The 19,894-nt window shown below is 53.7% G+C and overlaps 8 protein-coding genes across 8 annotated transcripts; 6 read left to right on the top strand and 2 right to left on the bottom strand.

Moving 5' to 3' along the window:
- Positions 1–1,033: 1,033 nt before the first annotated feature.
- CLAFUR5_05121 (Methionine aminopeptidase 2-1) lies at positions 1,034–2,655 on the top strand (the record flags this gene model as incomplete). The annotated part of the gene is made up of 6 exons (XM_047904269.1): positions 1,034–1,076; positions 1,130–1,884; positions 1,931–2,194; positions 2,246–2,407; positions 2,464–2,550; positions 2,599–2,655. The coding sequence occupies 6 exons, from the start codon at positions 1,034–1,036 to the stop codon at positions 2,653–2,655; spliced, it is 1,368 nt and encodes a 455-aa protein (XP_047760349.1).
- A 359-nt stretch (positions 2,656–3,014) lies between these two features.
- Positions 3,015–5,420, bottom strand: CLAFUR5_05120 (Pre-mRNA-splicing ATP-dependent RNA helicase prp28; the record flags this gene model as incomplete). The annotated part of the gene is made up of 2 exons (XM_047904268.1): positions 3,015–5,320; positions 5,375–5,420. 2 exons carry the CDS (start codon positions 5,418–5,420, stop codon positions 3,015–3,017), a joined length of 2,352 nt encoding a protein of 783 aa, XP_047760348.1.
- Positions 5,421–7,733: 2,313 nt separating this feature from the next.
- On the top strand, positions 7,734–8,775 carry CLAFUR5_05119 (uncharacterized protein; the record flags this gene model as incomplete). Its single annotated transcript, XM_047904267.1, has 3 exons — positions 7,734–7,940; positions 7,997–8,043; positions 8,103–8,775. 3 exons carry the CDS (start codon positions 7,734–7,736, stop codon positions 8,773–8,775), a joined length of 927 nt encoding a protein of 308 aa, XP_047761126.1.
- Positions 8,776–8,932: 157 nt separating this feature from the next.
- CLAFUR5_05118 (Choline dehydrogenase, mitochondrial) lies at positions 8,933–9,559 on the top strand (the record flags this gene model as incomplete). Its single annotated transcript, XM_047904266.1, has 1 exon — positions 8,933–9,559. The coding sequence occupies one exon, from the start codon at positions 8,933–8,935 to the stop codon at positions 9,557–9,559; it is 627 nt and encodes a 208-aa protein (XP_047761127.1).
- A 74-nt stretch (positions 9,560–9,633) lies between these two features.
- On the bottom strand, positions 9,634–11,467 carry CLAFUR5_05117 (uncharacterized protein; the record flags this gene model as incomplete). Its single annotated transcript, XM_047904265.1, has 4 exons — positions 9,634–10,297; positions 10,349–10,578; positions 10,767–11,138; positions 11,180–11,467. The coding sequence occupies 4 exons, from the start codon at positions 11,465–11,467 to the stop codon at positions 9,634–9,636; spliced, it is 1,554 nt and encodes a 517-aa protein (XP_047761132.1).
- Positions 11,468–12,047: 580 nt separating this feature from the next.
- CLAFUR5_05116 (Mevalonate kinase) lies at positions 12,048–13,700 on the top strand (the record flags this gene model as incomplete). The annotated part of the gene is made up of 1 exon (XM_047904264.1): positions 12,048–13,700. One exon carries the CDS (start codon positions 12,048–12,050, stop codon positions 13,698–13,700), a length of 1,653 nt encoding a protein of 550 aa, XP_047761133.1.
- A 1,313-nt stretch (positions 13,701–15,013) lies between these two features.
- CLAFUR5_05115 (Catabolic L-serine/threonine dehydratase) lies at positions 15,014–16,298 on the top strand (the record flags this gene model as incomplete). The annotated part of the gene is made up of 3 exons (XM_047904263.1): positions 15,014–15,108; positions 15,175–15,364; positions 15,423–16,298. The coding sequence occupies 3 exons, from the start codon at positions 15,014–15,016 to the stop codon at positions 16,296–16,298; spliced, it is 1,161 nt and encodes a 386-aa protein (XP_047761134.1).
- A 1,529-nt stretch (positions 16,299–17,827) lies between these two features.
- CLAFUR5_05114 (MFS-type efflux pump MFS1) lies at positions 17,828–19,701 on the top strand (the record flags this gene model as incomplete). The annotated part of the gene is made up of 5 exons (XM_047904262.1): positions 17,828–18,161; positions 18,214–18,374; positions 18,427–18,848; positions 18,975–19,053; positions 19,120–19,701. 5 exons carry the CDS (start codon positions 17,828–17,830, stop codon positions 19,699–19,701), a joined length of 1,578 nt encoding a protein of 525 aa, XP_047761135.1.
- Between the last annotated feature and the right edge of the window lie 193 nt (positions 19,702–19,894).

The raw sequence follows: 19,894 nt of genomic DNA, 5'->3' as shown, positions 1-19,894 counted from the left end.
ACGAGCAAAGTCAAGACGTCCCGAGTATTAAATCTCGTCTTTCACATTCGCGAACACCTATCCGGGGCTTTCGTCAACTTCAGCCCCTCGCTAGCGAGGGGGTCACAGCCACTTGGTAATTCGAAGCCTAGAAACACATCCACCTGATAACAGCGCGGGCTATTAACCGGTTTGTTCGAGGGCTGGTTCTGCGGGGCTTGTAGTTAAGTTACAGCGAGCTTCGAAGTCGTTGACTTCGTACCCTCCGTACAAAGGCAATATTGCAGCTTCGACAAATCTAAAGCTATAGCCTTGTTTAGAATTACACGGCGAACATAGCGGTGCTTGTTTCGACCTAATCCCCTACGTGCTTTTGTAGTGTCGCTGCAATTTTCACGTAGGTGTGTTTCTTGGCTTCAAATTATCAGCTGGCTGTGTCCCTCTCGCTGGGCGAGAGGCTGAAGAGACGGAAGCCTCGGATACGCGTACCTGCGAACAACCTTACAGAATGCTCATATCTCACTGATATGAGTCTTTCTGCTGTGTCTTCACAGCTTAGGCTTGCTGTCGGCCCTTCCGCCAGACGAATGCGTAGGCAAAGCCAAGCCCAGACGAGACCGTCTTAATCGACATCCTTCTATCATGCTCAAGCCTGACCAGGTCACTGGCTGACGCTGAGAGCGATGCGCTTGCATCGTCGTTCATGACAGTGGCAGCCACGTGGATACCGAGGGGAATGCGAACTCTTCGGTGAGCAACGCAACAGGCCGATCTGTGGTTCCTGGACGTCGCTACGACTGCATCGAACAAATACGGGCTTACATCTCGTCCCTCTGAGCATCAACAGCGTATCTTGACGTCGAGTAGCTCGTAGTCGGCCTCTCAGAATCTTGTGGTCGGTGTATAGCCCCACTTTGCCCCACCGTTGCGAGTCTGCAGGGATGTGATCAATGATAGGGCGCAACGCTCGTCTTAAAAGTCCGCCTTCGTACTTTTCTCCTCCTCGTCCTTCGCAACCTCGACGCATGCCGGACACTGCCGCGCGTGACGTACTATGGGCAGCAAAAGCCCAGAAGGGCATCAACAAGGTCCTAGAAGTATGGTAGCTTCGAATAAAACACTCCTGGGAGGCATAGCTCACATCTGCTAGAACATGGTTCGCCCGACTTCAAGCCAGCCCAGGTCATTCCTGGCAGCAGCTTCAAGGGCTCTAGCGCAGCGGATCTGGCCAGTGGCTCTGTGGGCGATGAAGCCGGAGGTGACGACGAAGAAGAAGAAGGTGACGACACCGCCGGATTGAAAGATCTCGCCGCGGACACAACAGTAAAGAAAAGAAAAAAGCCCAAGAAGAAACGCAAGGCGCCCCAGCAGACCAGTCCTCCACGCACGCCAGTGTCTGAGCTGTTCAAGCTAAGCTATCCCACTGGACAGCTCAGTCTATATGAGAACACTAGTCGCGTAACCGATGAGGAAGCACGCTACACGTCACGGCTTTTCACCGAGGACTGCCTCTCTGACTATCGCCAAGCAGCTGAGATCCATCGTCAGGTCCGCCAATATGCGCAGAAAGAGGTCATCAAGCCCGGTGTGGCCATGTCGACGATCGCTGAGGCTATCGAGGAAGGTATCTACGCTCTCACTGGCCATCCAGGACGTGACACTGGTGACTGCTTGAAAGCAGGACCGGGCTTCCCGACTGGACTTTGTCTGAACAATGTGGCTGCTCACTGGACTCCAAATCCTGGTGCCAAAGAGGTGATTCTTCAGGAAAGTGATGTGCTGTCTGTGGATTTTGGCGTTCACGTCAACGGTAACATTGTCGATTCGGCTTTCACTGTGACGTTCGATGAGACGTACGATCCGTTGCTGAACGCTGTGAAGGAGGCTACCAACACTGGCATTGCCGTGAGTCTTTCGTTCTTTTGAAGCGGAGCCATGCTGATCTGACCAGTACGCCGGCATTGACGCCAGGATGAGTGAGATTGGTGCCTCGATCCAGGAACTGATGGAGAGCTACGAAGTCGAAGTCAAAGGTAAGACTTTGCCCGTCAAAGCTGTGCGCGACCTCACTGGGCACAACATTCTGCCTTATCGCATCCATGGCGAGAAGCAAGTGCCGTTCGTAAAGAACAACAGCAGGCAGAAGATGGAGAAAGGCGATGTCTTTGCGATCGAGACGTTGGGCAGCACGGGTACAGGCGTCATGATGGATGATGTGGGTCGCATTCACTTGAAGGATGGCCAGCTCATCACTAATTGGTAGCAGGTCGGAGTATACGGCTACTCTCGCAATGAGGGCATAAGTGCCAGCTCGGTTTCTTCCAGCTCTGCAAAGTCGTTGCTGAAGACGATCGATGGGAACTTCGCCACCATCCCATTTTCGCGTCGATTCCTCGAGCGCTTGGGTGTAGAGAAGTATCATTTCGGGGTGAGCCCTCACCTTTCGAGGCATCCGCGAACACGTTGCTGATGGGTACCCTATAGATGAGACATCTCGTCGATGCTGGGGTTGTTGAGGAGTATGCGCCGCTCGTGGACAGGAAAGGGTCCATGGTAGCACAGTTTGAGCATGTAAGTGCCTCGTAGTAGATATGATGAGTGCTGGCTGACCTTTTGCAGACGATCCTGCTGCATAGCGGTGGCAAGGAAGTCATCAGTCGTGGCGATGACTATTGAGGGAATGAAATTGTCATGCGGCGTTGGGTAACTTACTTTCGTCCAACCCAAGTCACTCGTTGTCCGGTGCGAGAGTGCTACGTTTAGTATCGTAAACGGTCGACCCAACTCGGCCAAGCCGCAGCCTCTATCAGTAATCATGCCTCCATGTCAGCCAATACATCCTTGTCGTGAAAGCGACTACGATTGCCATCCGAGATGGTGAGGCCCCGGAACGACTCTGACATATGTTGCTATCACAATTGACGAGCCGGCCGCGCTGCTGTCATGAATGTAGAGACGCAATGCAAGTAAGCTGTAACAAATTTGACGCTCTTGGGCTGTAGGTGCCACTCTCTTCTTCGTACTATCTACAAGCTCTATCCCCATCCACCCTTCCCACCGAATCCTCCACTGTCCTCGATGTTCTTCTTCTGCCCTTTGCCTGTCCTCTGCTGTGCCGCCTCATGCTTTCGTAGCTGCTCAGGCACGTGCGAGATACTGCTCTTGCTGATCATCTGCTTGAGATCATACATGACATCCGCATCCTCATTGCCCAAGAACGTAATCGCTACACCGGTCTTTCCCGCACGACCTGTGCGACCAACTCTGTGAGTGTAGCTTTCAATATTCGTGGCCATGTTGAAGTTGACAACCAGCGAGACGTCCGGCACATCGATACCACGACCTGCCAGATCGGTCGCCACGAGGACCTGGGTACTACCATCGCGCAAAGAGGCGAGAGCGGCTTCACGCTGATCTTGTGTTTTCGAACCATGGAGCGTGACACTGGAAAAGCCCATTCGTTGGATTTCACGAGCAATACTGTCGCAATTGCGCTTGACGTTGACGAAGACGATGATGGGTGGTGCGAACTCGCGGGAGTTGAGGATCTCGCCGAGGCGCTTCTTGCGCTTGTCTTCTCCTTGGAGAAACTCGACACGTTGCTCAACAGTGTCGACTGCTTCGCCGACATTGCCGATAGTGACCTGTGCCGGGCGACGGAGGTACTTGCGAGCGATGCGCTCCACAGCTGCCGGCATAGTAGCTGTGTACATCATTGTCTGTCGGTATCGATCTCGTCCGCCGAGATGGGAAGACATCATCATCGAGTTCTCGGCTTCTTCGGTATCTGGCTTCTCGTTCGAGACTGGCAGCGCGTCCAGAATCTTGTTCACCGGCTCTTCGAACCCGAGATCTATCATTCTGTCTGCTTCATCCATGATGACGTAGCAACACTGGCTGAGCACCAAGACACGACGCTCAATACAATCCACGAGACGACCGGGTGTCGCAATGATGATTTCGGCACCGTTTCGCATATTGTAACTTTGCTCTTCGATACTGTGTCCACCAACAAGGGAGACACAAGTAAAGCCCAATGGTGTTGCGAACTTCTTCGCTTCAATCTCAATCTGCTGCGCCAGTTCACGGGTCGGAGCGAGGATAATTGCGTATGGACCATCGTTGCTGGTCTGCTCGTTCAGTGCAGGAAGCTCCGAAATGTAAACCAGAAGGGGCAACAGGAAAGCAGCAGTTTTACCAGAACCAGTGACGGCGACACCGATAAGGTCCCGTGATTGCAAAGCAATGGGAATAGCTGCACGCTGCACGGCAGATGGCTCGGTATATCCCACTTGATCGACAATATCCAGAATGCGTTTCGGTAGTCCAGACTCTGCCCAACTGCGCATGGGATTCGGTATGGATCCTCCCTTGGTTGCGATGTTGAAGTCCTCCTTGAAAATACGCCAGTCTCTTTCCCGCATGTTCTCCAACTTCTTTTCGCTCCAGTGCTTCTCCACGCCAGTCCTGCCGCCTTCTTCTCGTCGTTTGCGTTCTGCCTCAAGGATGGCCTGCGCTCTTTCCCTTCCGGCCTCGGGATCTCTCGCTGCGATTGCTGCGGCATATTGTTGCGCTTGCTTGTCCGTACTATCGTCTGTGAAGCCGCCAAGTCTGCCGCGTCCGAAGAAACTGTTCTCCTGCCTGGATTGATATATCGGGTTGTAGTCCGGACTCGTGTCTTCCTCGGTGTTCCATTCGAAGTTGAACTTCTTCTCTGTCGTCCGCTTGCGCTTCTTCTTGGCCGAGAACGTGGATGTGTTCGTGTCGGCGCCCATGTACCGCTGCTTGGTCATCTCAGCCTCAACTTCCCTCTCTGACTGTTTCTTGTTCGACTTTGGGCCATCAACAATCTTCGCGTCCCGCGAGGGAGGTGGCGGAGGTTGCATATCGTATCCCTTGTTCGGCAATTGAGTTCGCATGGCTGCTGGCCCTCTTGGCGCGTCACGACCTCCATCTCTCATCGATCTCGGGCCCGTGGGTCGTCCGCATGGGCCATTTGGCGCCACTCTTTCTGGTTCCTTGGGCTCGTTTGCTTTCTGTGCCTGAGCTTCCCGCGCTCCCTTCTCCTTCGCAAGGCGTTCTCTTTCCTTCTTCGACAAGAACTTTGGCTTTGCTGCTGCAGCATCCTGGGCTTTCTTCCGGGCAAGAAGTTCTTCTACACTGAGCGGGGCAACTTTGGGCCTCGGCTCTAGCTTTCGCTTCTTGGGCAGATCCACGCGCGGCTGGAAGTGTTCATCGTCTTCGTGTCCATTCGTCGCCGGTGGCGGTGGGGGAGGTATGGGATCACTCGGTGGAGGAGGCGGAGGAACTGGGTCGCTCGGTGGAGGAGGCGGAGGCGGGACTGAAGTCATGTCAGTGATGTCTCCACGTCGCGTGGCATCCATGGAGAGCATACTCGGATCCGAGGGCGGCGGAGGTGGCGGCGCGTCCATGTCCGCCATGTTTGTGGCAAGAAGTAGCTCTCATGTGAAGAAAGAGAAAGTCGATGCTCTGCTCCTCAGCTGAGTCAGCTCGCCTCTCTGCAGGTCCGCCGCATCCCCAGCAATAGCATAGTTCTAGTTCTAGCTACGCATCACGTGCGCGCATCATGGTCCTTCGCCGACTTGTCCAGCTTACCTCGTGTTGCCGACGTTCAACAGCTAAAACTACCATGGCGGCCATGCGCCCTCGAGTAACCGTCCACCTCACGCAGTTGACACTCGATCAGGCGTACTACAACCAGAATACTGTGGCGAGCGGAGGCCATGAGACATAGAAGGATATACTTCGTTATTGCGACGCAAAAGTAGCTCTCCACGTTAAATAACAGATTGCACCCCGTTTCTATACAGCGACGTCGCGATATACTAGCGAAAATCGGACAACGTAATACTATCGGCAATTCACGATCTTGAAGGGTAGCGTGCTTAGATTATCGAGATTCGGTCGTTAGAAAATGGCTATTTTTGCAGCTCGAATCTATGCAGCCGAAGCCAATGTTTAGCCCAGACTCTCCACGGACTGGTCCGTGCTCGAGTCTGGCTATCCGAGACCATTACAGAACAATTGTTGCGCAGCGAATGTGGCGTTTCGACAGCTATGCATGTCCTGGCCCAACGCTGCGAACATATTCGCCTGTCTTGGTTTCATATTCGCGGGCAGGTTTGTCATGTTGCGTTACAACATGTTTTACGGGCCGGAATACTTGGTTTTGCGGCTGGCTGCACTATCTACCGGTCCTTTTCACTACCGCAGCGCCATGGATCACCGCGAGAGACCCACCTACCAAAGCTGGGAAAGAGAGCAATATCAACCGTGACGCTGTAGACCACCTTTTGGAACTGCTGTACCATCTCAGCTTTCCTATATTCTACGGAGGATGGTCTTTTGTCATATTCCCATATTCGGCCAGCTTCGAATCCATGGCTCATGGATTTGACGGCGCCGCATTGGCCGCTTTGTTGTACCTGAGCTGCCACCTGTACTTCTTCTCTTCTATGGACGAGACTATACGGGACGGCTTCTGGATCGATGTGGAATGGGTTTTCTTTCGCCGGGTTGTTTTCCTCGGCCTGGTAGTCGGCACATACGCGAACGGCAACTTGCCATTACCCTTGCTTGACTTTCGATCTACCATGTCCCCAGCGATGTTATTCATCTTCCAGGCTTTACAAGCTTTGCTCTCTGCACATGGGCTTACCGTGTCCTCGGCCTTCCTCCAACGCATTAAATATGACTACACAACGAATGGAGCTATCTTGAATGCGATGCGCAATGATCCAAAGGTCTTTATTATGGCCTGCGCTTTCACAGTCATTTGGGTTATTTGCGACCTAGGACTTCTGTCTGTAATGTGGTCCTCGATTTCAGCTCGCCGCATATTCGGATCAGCTTTTGTTGCGATGTTTACGGGAATGATTTCATGGCCACCGACCCAAAATCTCGAGGGCTTAACGAGGAACACGAAAAAGAACACAGCATTGCATCGAGGCTCGTCGTACAGAGGAGATGGGTCAAGCCGGCAGTTCATTTTTGCTGTTCATTGGGCGACTGTTGTTGTTGCCGTTGTGGTATCGCTGACAATAGTTGGCGCAGCCTCCAGAGGCAGTGAGAGAAGTCCATCCATCCAAGAAATGAACTCGGGATTGACCTAGCATCAACATTCTCCGGTCGGGATCGAAGAGCGGTCAAAAACGTCTTTCGTGCTACAGAGCTTGCTGTAGATAAGTGTACTGAAGTCCATTCCCTGCGTACAAGCGTTGCGACCTTGTGGCCGTATGTTCTCGTTTTTCGATGTTGCAAAAATATAACGCTCCAATTGACGGGTTCCCAGGCAATCGACGGGCAAAGCGCTGTAGTTTCTTCGGGCAATCAGACACTGCACACTCAGCAGCATTTTCGCAACAGCGATTTCCAGTGCATGTCTGTTGGAAGCACATGAAGCGGGTTGCTCAACCTCCGAAGCATTGTTGTGCACATGATGCTACAGCCTATGCCGAGGCTCGCAGGATTTCGACGGCCAAGTGCGACGAATCTGGAGAAGCTTTGGTGCTCAACAACTGTCGGGTCCGCGTATTCTACTACTCCTTGAAAGGCAATTGCCAAACCGAAGAACCTGGCAGGACGTACCGTGATTGGTGCATGATTGACTGCATTGGACAGTGCACTATCTCGTACACGGTGCTGCTCGCGACATGTGGTGTGCACGAGTTGATCTGCATATATGATCCTTACTCGAGCCTTCCCCTTTCCACTGACACACGACTTGAGCCACGATGTGGTCGCTGGTCGTATTTCTGTTGGCAACCATTGTCACTGCTGCAGCAGTACCTCTTGAAGAGCGACAGCAACTCGAATTTGACTACATAGTCGTAGGTAGTGGAGCTGGCGGCGGCCCTCTGGCTAGCAGACTAGCACGAGCAGGAAACAGTGTGCTTCTGTTCGAGTCGGGAGATGACCAAGGCTCTAATCACAACTACAGCGTGAGTCTCTCGTCATGATTCATCTTCTCGAGCAGAGCGCACTGATCAATGAAAAGGTACCAGGCTTCCAAGCTGCTGTCACGCAAGACAGTAAGATAGCATGGTATGTGCATCGAAGGCTTGATACCATGACACCATCAAGTAGCTCACACTTTGCTTTAGGGACGTATACATAAACCATTACCAACATCAGGCTCGCGCTCGCAGAGATCCAAAGTATGTTGAGGGCAAAGGTATTCTGTATCCACGTGCAGGGACATTGGGTGGATGTACATCCCACAACGCCCTTATCTGGATCACACCACACGCCAGCGATTGGGACAACATAGCTTTGATCACTGGCGACTCCTTGTGGTCTTCAGCAAACGTGCAGAAATACCTCGCCGAAGTGTACGAGTGGCAACCTGTAGCTCCCGCGGATCCAGCTATCCTGCTCAAGGATACTATGCTTGTTCAACATTTGGCTGGAGGTGCTGCTGTCATGGGTATCGGGCCAGATCCTCTCGCAGCCGTGACAGGACTTGGCGGCACCTTGCTGGTGGACCCAAACAACACACCTGGGCGTGACTCGCTGGAGGGCTTCTACCAGATACCTCTGATTCAAAGAGGCGGCAATCGCATCACAGTGCGAGACTTCATAGTCAATACTGTGCGGCTCGGCTTCCCGCTGACGGTACGCATGAATAGCCATGTCACAAAAGTCAACTTCGATACGAGCAGTGGCACCCCCAAGGCGGTGGGTGTCGATTTCTTGGACGGATCGCACCTTTACCGCGCAAGCCCATTGAGCGGCGCTTCTGGTACCCCCGGCTCCGCTCGTGCAGGATCGATATGAGATCCCAGTCAACGCCCTTCATCCAAACGACTTCCCCATTCTGGATCGGTGTACGTTCGATGCCAAGCCGCAGGATAAGTGCTATAAACAGTGGCAGATTAACCCTGGGGTACTCGGGTTGCGCGGCGCCTATGGATCAAACGGGCTGGCCGCCGCCATGGCGGTCAACTCCGACTTCGCCGACGACAAAAACATTGATTTGTTCATCTTCGGAGGACCAATCAATTTCACAGGGTACTTCCCCCAATGGGGCGATGCGGCTGTCGCTACACACAAGATGTTCTCCTGGTATACACTCAAAGCTCATACCCGGAACCAGGCAGGCACCGTTGAGCTTCGATCTACAGACCCTCTCGATACGCCGATCATTAACTTCAATTACTTCGATACCGGAACGACAGCCAACGGTGCCGACGTCAAGGACGTCAACGCTCTTGTCCAGGCCATCAAAATGTCCCGCGAGGCCAACGAGCGCTACAGGAATTATGGTATTTTGGGCGGCACCAACTTTACCGAGCAACGTCCAGGCTCAGCGAGACAGAGCGATGCGGATCTAGCACAGTTCGTCAAGGATGAGGCTTGGGGTCATCATGCTTGCTGTACGGCACCAATTGGTGCGGCTAGTGACACTCAAGCTGTGTTGGACTCGAAGTCTAGGGTGAAGGGCATCGATGGGCTTCGGGTCGTGGACGCTAGTGTCTTCCCGAAGATCCCTGGTGTCTTCATTCAAGCGCCAATCTTTATGATCAGTGAGAAGGCTGCTGATGTAATTCTAAATGGGTAAGGAGAAGGTGGAGCCGTGGAATAAGTCAGAGACCAGTGTGACATAGTCTGCGCACAGCGCCTGTTGTCCTCTACTCAGGCGGCCGTTAAAGCAAAATGCCCAAATCGAACTTGATTTTGCCCATCGAAACTATCCGCGAAGACGCCCGAGCATTTCATCGAGAAGGCCAACGGCACATTCAATGACAGCCTGTTCTTCTGGACCACACCTCCAGCTTGGAAAGACCCAGCATCAATAGTCCTGTCCTGAAGTCTCTGCTCGTTGCCGTTTTCATTCCACTTCAAAATATTGATCGTCGACAGCTGCCGCCCGCCGGCTGGGATGGTGAGCTCACAGCTGTCCGAACCTTGGTCACGGAACATGCCAAATCCCAGCTTGTAGTTCTGACCGGGACATGCCGTCATCATCGTAGAGAACTCGACAACACTATGGCCTTTGTCCTTGGGCGTGACGACGAAGACTTCGCTCTCGCCGTTTTTGTCGTAGCCTTCGTCGTAACCCGTTCGACAATCGGCGCAGGCGTCGACTTTCCAGTCCTGTTCAAAGTCGCTTTGAGAAGTTGGGTTGGATAGCCCGGCGACGCATTCCTTTGGCGCAGCGATACAGGCTCCTTTGGTGCAGCAGGGTTCGGCTGACAGGCATGCGTTGTTGCAAGCACCGCAGTGGAAGGGGTTCTGTCGCAAGTCGAGGCACGTGCTGCCGCATTGGTCGATTGGGCAGACGCAGTTGCCTCCTTTGCTGTGGTTCTTGTGAGGCGTTGCATGTCATGAATTTGAGGAATTGACGTACCATTTAGTGCCTTCAGGACAAGTCCGTCCACAGCCTCCACAGTTTTCTCTCTCGTTCGAGAAGATATTGGTGCAGTAGGCGTTCTCGGCAGTGGTCCCGCACAGCAGCGTTGGGTTGGGACACATACAAGTGCATCGATTCCGGCCGGTATCGATGAAAGCCTTCGCTCCGATTGGCGATGCCACGACGTTGGCGTAAAGTTCGGCTGCCTTGATGCATGCACCATATATCTGGCCACCGTCAGTACAGTCAAGCATAAGATGAAACCCGAGGAACTCATCAGCCACATGTACCAGTGCTTCTTACTAGTACAGCCATCGTCCACCATATTGTCGAAGAAGTCCTCGTTGCACTAGTTCGATTGCCCGTTGTCGCAACTGGCATAACAGAGGCTATGCTTTTCGCAAGCCGCACCGACAGTGAAATCAGGAATCCAGTCTGATCCCTTGCTACTCCAGCCATTGGCGGTAGGAGGAGTGGCGTCCTTCTTATCCCTGCAGACGAGCTGCTCTAGGTTCTTCACACAGCGTGGCACTAGACCTTCGCTGTAGATGCTGCGTCGACGAGCACGGCTTGTAGAGCTGAGTTTCAGTGGATGTGCAAGCATTCCCTCGGCCGTTGTTCCAGCAGCCGTGCGAATGGTTCGCGGTGACTTGTCGATGGAGAATGGCTGGTTGTTCTGCACAACGGTGATCTTGGACTTGCAATCCACCTTGAACGTCGGGCTCAACAAAGGGCATAGTACCGCCACCGGTCGAGCTGGTGGTAGCTGTTGTATGAGATGGGGTGCCTGATGTGGATGTCGATATCGTGCAGGCCAGCGTCCCATACCTTGTAGTTGCTCGCTGCGTTGTATCTGAAATTGGTCCCTCCCGCGTGGTTGCATAGCCAGCAGAACGTAGAGCTCACAGCGAAGCTTCGGCAGGATCGAGACTTCTTGCAGAAGTTGATGCAACCAGTAGGGCTCCTATTTGCTCGTAGGACCGATACGGCGGACGGTAGCTGTGATTCGGTGCCGGTGATGCCGCAGATGGGCGTGGTCTGCCTCTCGGCGAGAGAATGGTCGGCCAGCGTCGAGCCGACGAGTGCCATCAGAAGGGAGGCACGCGCAGTGCTCATGTTGATTACTCGTCGTTGGCGGTGTGTTGGGTAGGAGTTGAGACACCCGTTGGTGAATTGAATCGGCTTGCATACATGTACTCATCCACCACCACGCAGTACGGACCTACGGTAGAAGTGGAGAGAGTTCGCGTTGGCAAGGTGTCGAAATGGGTGCCAAGGTCATGAGACTGGTATTGTTCGTGGCATGACAAAGGCGTTGGGGCAGCACTGCACACGTCGGACATTGAGCTGTGCAGTCTTTTGCGCTGCATCGCGTGGTTGAGTGTGCGCTGTCAAGAGATGGTTGTTCGTACCTGGATGTCCCTAGGTAGTCCTACGCCTGCGCTCACGCTGCAATTGGTCCGGAGGTGACATTCCCCTGCACCGATCCCCAGCTTTCGTACGCTGTGGGTGTAGTTGTACATGTACCTGGAAATCGTTCCACAAATTGGATGACCGAGGACGATCAACGAATGTCAACATCCCCTTGCAAGCAACTCGATTTCTGTACAGCGCTCCCACGACAATTCCAACCCACGACCGAGACATCACCCCCCCCCCCCGGGCCCCAGGAGGCAGAGCGTCAGTGGCAATCGCCATGCACAGCAAACAAACGAATGGAGTGCATTTGCATGTCAACGGCGTCAATGGCACATCGGACCTGCGCAACGGCGTCAATGGCACATCGGACCTGCGCAACGGCGTCAATGGCACATCGGACATGCGCAACGGCGTCAATGGCACATCGGACATGCGCAACGGCCACCTCAAAGCGAGCAGCTCGACATCGCCAACCCGCGACGCAGACGTCCAGACCGAGACGTCAATACCAGCGACCAATGGCCACGCAAGGATCCCCTACCACAAACGCAAAGAGTCGAATCCGCTCGCCCCGCCCTTCATCGTCTCTGCTCCCGGCAAGACCATCGTCTACGGCGAACATGCAGTGGTCCACGGCAAAGCGGCCATAGCCGCGGCCATCTCCCTCCGATCCTACCTCCTCGTCACAACCCTCTCCAAGTCACACCGAACAGTCTCACTCCGATTTACCGACATCGGCCTCGATCACACATGGAATATCGCCGACCTGCCATGGCGGGAGTTCGCAGCGCCTGGCAAGAAGAAGAAGTACTACGATCTGGTGACAACCCTCGACCCCGAACTCATTGAGCTCATGCAACCGCACCTTGCGAGCGTCAGTCCGAACGAGCCGCCCGAGAAGAGGAAGATACACCAAGGCGCAGCGAGTGCCTTTCTATACCTGTTCCTACACTTGGGCAGCGAGCGAAGTTCGGCATGTATATATGCCATGCGATCATGCATACCAATCGCGGCGGGATTGGGGAGCAGTGCGAGTGTGAGTGTTTGTATCGCGGCGGCGCTTTTGGTTCAGTGTAGGGCACTGTCAGGACCGCATCCCGATCAGCAGACGAATGAGGCGGAAGATCAGCTGGAGAGGATCAACAGGTGGGCGTTCGTGGGAGAGATGCTGATACACGGCAACCCCAGCGGAGTGGACAACACAGTCTCGACGAATGGACATGCTGTGCTATTTCAACGGAAAGACTACAACAAGCCGCCGTCGGTGACAATACTGCGAGACTTCCCAGAGCTCCCCCTTCTTCTCGTCGACACATGCCAGTCGAAGTCGACTGCGGCAGAAGTCGCAAAGGTTGCGAACCTCAAGTCACTCCATCCGGCTGTGGTTGAAAGCACGTTGAACGCCATCGATGCGATAACACGATCTGTATATGACCGCATCACGAGTGACGATTTTGATCCAGAAGGCCCGGAAGGTATAACACATCTCGGCGAGCTCATGTCCATCAACCACGGCCTTTTGACCAGCTTGGGCGTATCGCACCCTCGACTGGAACGATTACGATATCTCGTCGATCAATCCGGCATTGGCTGGACGAAACTGACAGGAGCTGGAGGCGGTGGATGTGCGATTACTCTGCTGAAGCCAGAACCCTCGTCGAATGCTTCACAACTGAACGGCGAATCAGCATACACAAAGCCTGCGGAGACAACACCGCTGCAGGATCTTGAAGTACAACTCGAAGAAGAAGGCTTCAAGAAGTACAAAACGACGCTCGGCGGTGACGGTGTGGGGATTCTGTATCCTGCTGTCATTCATGACGAAGAGATCGATCAAGATATGTTTCTGACGGCAGCTGATCGAGAAGCTGTCGAGGAACTGGTTGGTGACCACAATGATCGGGATGCTTGGAAGTACTGGCGACCGTAGGAGAAACCAGCGGGTCCAGACACCTTGGTGATGATACCTGCATGTCCACCTTGATGTTTTGACGCAGCCATCGGTCAGACTGCCGAGTCGCGGACTGTCAATGAGAGGGACATTTGATATTCGTTTGGCACCACCTACCGACGGCCACCACGACGGCCGGGATCATGACCGAAGCACCACACGGTGCACATGCGAGGCGTTCAGTCAATAATTCGTCGTTCTCGTGTCAGACTTGAGAAACACTTGGGTGGACTTTTGCGTTTGTTTATGCGTGAGCAGCGTTCTGTGCGAGCGGATGGCTATTGCGGGAGCGGGACCAGGAAACCATGGAGCAATCCTACGTATGTGTATGCTAACGCCCTTGTATCATATAGTATTACCCTATACTTACCCTATCACATCTTGGCGAGGGGAGCCATCATGGTCGACGATTGCGCACAGACTCGTGATTCTTTGGTGCGATTACCCCATATCAATGGTGAGCTTGATTCTATTACCCCATGCGAAGCGATGCGAGGGAAGCGTGAACGTTCGCCTAACATCGGCTTGTCTCGGATGGTCGTGAACACACACGTACGCATGATTGCACAGCTTTCGTCGTGCGTGCAATCAGAACAAGTGGTACAGATGTTGCGGAATAGAACCGGAACTGGAGAGCGTGTACAACCATTATGTGTGCAGCGAATGCTGGTCGAAAGCAGAGCATGGATCCCGCTTCCGATTCGAGGCTGGGTTCACGAATCGAATCGAATCGAGCGGAGCGGAGGAGCAAGCTGACCTCCATGCACAACATCACGGCTTGCAACATGCCAAGCTTAGCAGATAACGGCTTGACTCTGGCATGGGATGCGGAACGCTAATGGCAGAGAAGCTTTCTCATGTGAACGGGACTAGGGCGCGTAGGGAAGAAACGGAGAGATAAGTATGAGCCATGCCTGCCGTGCGCTCTACCAATCGTCGTTTGATCTTTTCATCGCTACATACCAGGAATCATCTCCTTTCTCCCGTCCGTCCTATCATGTCTCTTTGGATTGTTGGTGGTGCTTACAAGGCCGCAGATTTGCCACTTGAGTTGAAAGATAGCCATCGCTGCTGCTACTCTTAACAGAACCTTGGACTCATAAAACTCCGCAAAGACCAACACAATACTTCATCGTTGTCGAGACATTCAGCGACCCTGGGATCGAGAACATCAACGACTGAAGCAACAAGTACCATTGTCAACCTCAACAACATCTGCCGTGGTCAGGCCTACTTCCGCTCAACATCAACCACATCAGTCGTCATTCTCACCATCAACAACATCACCCACAATGGGTGCGCAACGTCTCAAGATCCCACCGCAACAGCGGCCATGGCGCCAGACTCCATTGATTGAGTCTGTCAACCTCTCCAAGGCAGCGGGCTGGTACGTTTCACCATGTTCCCTCCCCACCGCTCATGTTTTTACCCAACGGATAGTAAGCCGTAGAAGCAGAATTTTCCTCAAGCTCGACAACCTGCAGCCATCGGGCTCCTTCAAGTCTCGCGGTCTCGGTAATCTCGTCCTCAAGAGTATGGAGCGGGCCGAGGATCCAGACAAAGTCCACTTCTTCTCCAACTCGGGAGGTAATGCGGCGCTGGGATGTATCAGTGCTGGGAAGTTCGTTGGCAGGCCCGTCACTGTAAGTCGAGCGTCAGCTCAACGGTCGGAAGGAATGAAATACTGACCTGAAGCCCAAGGTCGTAACGCCCATGTCCACAAAACCACACATGATCTCCAAACTCTATGCCGCCGGCGCCAAACAAGTCATCCAATACGGCCCGGGCATCAAAGAAGCAGGCGACTACATGCGTCAAGTCGTAATCCCCAAAGCCGTCGAGCGAGGCGAAGAACCCATCTACGTCAGTCCCTTCGACCACCCCGACATCTGGGACGGGCACTCAACCATGGTCGACGAGATGCAACAGCAGTTCTGCGACCTAGGTGAAGATGCCCCGGACTGGGTCATCTGCAGCTCCGGCGGAGGAGGTCTTTTCATTGGCTTGATGCAAGGGATTGAGGACCAGGGACCTACGTGGGATAAGACAAAGGTTCTGACCTGTGGGACGCATGGTGCTGATGCGTTGACGACGAGTCTGGCGAAGGGGGAGAATACTACGTTGCCGAAGATTACGTCGATTGCCACCTCCCTCGGTGTCGCCCGCGTGAGTGATCGAGCCTTTGAACTGGCTGTCGAGGGTCGCGCGAGCGGCAAAGTCAAGAACACGGTCCTGACCGACGCCGAAGCGGCTATGGGTTGTTGGCGCTTCGCTGAAGACGAAAGGCTCCTCGTGGAACCAGCATGCGGTGTCAACATCGCGCTCTGCTACGGCAACAGGCTGAAGAAAGCGCTGGGACGACCGGTCAGGCCTGACGAAAAGGTCGTGATCGTGGTGTGTGGCGGCTCGAACGTCTCTACGGCGATTGTGGAAGGCTGGAGAGAGGTGTATGGGGACGTGGACTGTGTTAATGGGTATAGACGGGACTCACTTGTGGCGAGTGATGGCATTGCGCCGGACTGGATCGTGCCGATGGGGGGACATGCTAGTGGACATCATAGGCTGAACGAGTACTGAGCTGAGTGATGCTGGTTGGATTAGGTCTTTTCATTCATAGGCGTTGGGGCAGGTGGGGAAGATTCGGCACTATGGTGACGAATGTACGGCATTGTTGATCTCTGTCCTCAATGCGCTTGTGCAATACACTGCTTCGCCAGATAGAGGTTTTACTGCGCTGTTCGTTGACCAGATGCCCGAGGTAGGGGTGCCACAGCTTGTGAAGCGCATAACGCAGCTGCTGTGGTTCTGCTATGACATCGTCTGGATCATCACTGCGGCATAATCTGCACGATTGAGCCAGTGTGAGCGCAAGTTGGCCAGATAGTATTGCTATCAGGCCATCCCAAACGACTTGATCAAGCTGAGACCCTACCGACCTTGTCCGAAGCCAGAGTTTCACCTTGGCAGCAAAGAGAGTATCGAGCTGAAAGGACAGACCGACGATCGTCAACGCCAAGCCTAGCCATCGCGAGATGCTGACCACTCACGTGCGCCACGCTACTGTCTTATGGCCAGACAGCAGCACCCCCATACCCTCTCCACCACATTGTTGGGCGTTTGACAACAGGTAGGGCTAGTAGCGCACCGCGAGAATTGTGCTGTCGGCGGGTGATACAAGCAAGCCAAAGAGCTGTTGTGTTCTCGGTGGCTGCCAGCTCCCCGGTCATGCCCGTCAAAGAAGACGAACAAAAAGTGTTCGGTTTTGTGAAAATCCGGTAGCCATTGTTACGCTGCTGATCACCTTGTGAGAGGTGGGATTCGTGTTAAAAGACAGCCTCATCCAGAAAAGGCCAGTGCGGACGTCCACGAGAGAGATTGCGGATAGAGGCAGCCAGCCACTTGTACCACGAACCTCGCGATCGGGTTTACACAGAAGTACTGGGGCAGAGCAAAGACTGTTTGAAGTCTACTGTGACAGATCTGAGGCCAGTATGTCGTTCAACAAAGAAGTTGAAAAGAGTGTGCAGATTCAGGAGCCTGTTAGCCCAATTGACGAAGCAGAACAAAGCTCCCAAGACTCAGACTGGCCGTTACCTCGCAACTCATCGCCAGTCTTGCCAGACCTAGCGGATCTCGACATCGATGCGATCCTCTTCGAGCGTAGGTCGCCAGACTCCGAGTTCAGATATCGACACACGCCCGATTCGACTCTCAAGTACAGGCACACACCAGACTCGCAAGTAGGTCGTTTGTTAGAATCAAGTGTTCATGCGATGCTGACGAAGCGTGATTAGGCAGCAACTTTAGCCAACTTCAAGACCTCGCTCGAGCTCAGCTTGAACAGAGGTCATACTCCCGACTCCACGGCGGCAGCAAAGCGCAGTCGGCGCTCAAGCATCACGGAGTCCGCCGACTTCTCCATTGGGCGCTTTTCCTTCGAGCAGCCTGAGTTCTCCTACAGTGGGGAGCTCCGACAGAATCTGGAGAAGCATGCCAGTCTCATTGCAAGGCAGTCTCACATCGACCTGGAAGTCGAGACGAAGGAGGTGGAAGATGCCAATGATGCTGAAGGTGATGATGACTCGGTCTATCCTGCTCCAGCTGCTATGATCCTGATCATGATCGCAATCTGCCTTGCGGTGTTCTGTATGTGCCTGGATATGACCATTATTTCGACAGCGATACCGAGGATTACAGACGACTTTCGTGCTCTGGATGATGTTGGGTGGTATGCCAGCTCGTACATGTTGACCTTGAGCGCATTCCAGCTGTTTTATGGAAAGCTGTACACTTTCTTCAGTGTCAAGTGGATCTTCCTCATGGCGATATCTTGGTTCGAGATTGGTAAGTGGAGCGACAATGCCAGCTTCATTCTTCGTGTGCTGACCATGGCTCCGATGCAAGGCTCGGCGATATGTGGTGCTGCACCCAACTCGACAGGTACGACCGCCATGTAGAATTGCTCCAGACACTCATCTGACTGCTCTTCAAGCGCTCATCGTGGGCCGTGCCATAGCTGGTTTCGGGTCAGCTGGCATCTTCTCAGGTGCGCTTCTGATCATCGCCAACAGTGCTCCTCTCCAGAAAAGACCAGTGTATATTGGGATCTGTGGTGCAATGTATGGCATTGCCTCTGTGGCCGGACCACTGATGGTACCTTATTTGTCAATGGCGTCCATTCTTGAAGCGCTGACTGTAATTCTAGGGCGGAGCTTTCACAGACAAGCTCTCCTGGCGCTGGTTCTTCTACATCAATTTGCCGATTGGCGCAGTGACGATCGCCTTCATCATTTTCCTGTACCAAGAGACAGATCGTCATCGTGCGCAGAAACTGCAGTCGGGGTGGAAAGCAAGGGTCAAGCAGTTCGATCTGGAAGGCTTGGCCGTATTCTTGCCCATGATAATCTGCCTGCTTCTCGCGTTACAATGGGGTGGATCCACATACGCGTGGTCTGATGGTCGCATCATCGCGCTGTGGGTTCTCTTTGGCTTGACACTTTTCGTCTTCGTCGGCATACAGCGATGGAAGAAGGACAATGCGACGGTACCGATCCGAGTCCTGGAGCAGAGATCAATTGCTGCGGCAGCCTGGTTCGCCCTGACTTTGGGAGCTGCTTTCTTCTCGCTGTAAGTATGGAAAGCACCCAGCATCGTCTGACGATATCCGCCCTAGCCTTCGTTTCTGCCCATCTCCAGTCGTTGAGACATTGCCTCTTGCCGTTGGAGTATAGCTGACACTCTTTTGTCTTCAAGGACTTACTACATCCCTATCTGGTTCCAGGCTATCACAGGAGCCTCACCAGTCAAGTCGGGTATCATGAATATTCCGATGGTATGTCCAAGTGCCCTAAGCGGCGTTGGCCCATTGTCGACCGAATAGTACTGACGTTGTCTCCAGGTCCTTTCCGTGGTCATCTCCTCTACGCCAACTGGTGTCATAGTGTCATTGATAGGCTACTACACGCCATTCGCCATATTGTCATCTGTGATGATGGCGATCGGCACTGGCTTACTGACCACCTTCACCACAAGCACCGGCGCCGGCCAATGGATAGGCTACCAAATCATCGCCGGTCTCGGAGTCGGCTTCGGTTTCCAGCAAACCATGTTGGCGGCTCAGACATGCCTTCCCAAGGAGGATGTACCCATAGGGACCGCGATCGTGATCTTCTTTCAGACTTTGGGCGGAGCTCTCTTCGTCTCCGTGTCCCAGAACGTCTTCGCCAACAGGCTGGTATCTGGGCTGGGCCAAGTCGTGCCAGAGCTGGATCCTCGCGTTGTGCTTGAAAGCGGCGCGACCACCCTCGGTGATGTCATACCAGAGACTTTTCTTGAGGCCGTGAAGGGTGTTTACAATGACGCGTTGGTCGGAACATTCTATGTGGCGACCGCGTTGAGCGCGTTGTCGATTTTCGGTTCAGCAGCGCTGGAGTGGAAGAGTGTTAGGGGTCAGGAAGTCCAGATGGCGGCGATGGGTTGATTGTAGGAGGCTTCAATGCAGCACGGCAATAGTATCGTAAAGGTAGTGCTGTTGTCGGTGTAGGCAGCGCTCGATCCTCTGAGAGGTGGCTTCAAACATACAAGTTCATTGTGCTGATATGTGCTTTGCGAATCAGCAGGGACTCGCATGCCAGCCGTACTGACCGCCTCCTGATTGAATGTGTTCACCCATA

Source organism: Fulvia fulva, chromosome 4, assembly GCF_020509005.1.
Source record: "Fulvia fulva chromosome 4, complete sequence".
Taxonomy (NCBI): domain Eukaryota; kingdom Fungi; phylum Ascomycota; class Dothideomycetes; order Mycosphaerellales; family Mycosphaerellaceae; genus Fulvia; species Fulvia fulva.
The sequence above is the reverse complement of the archived record's forward strand: the minus strand, read 5'-3'. Positions and strand labels throughout refer to the sequence as shown.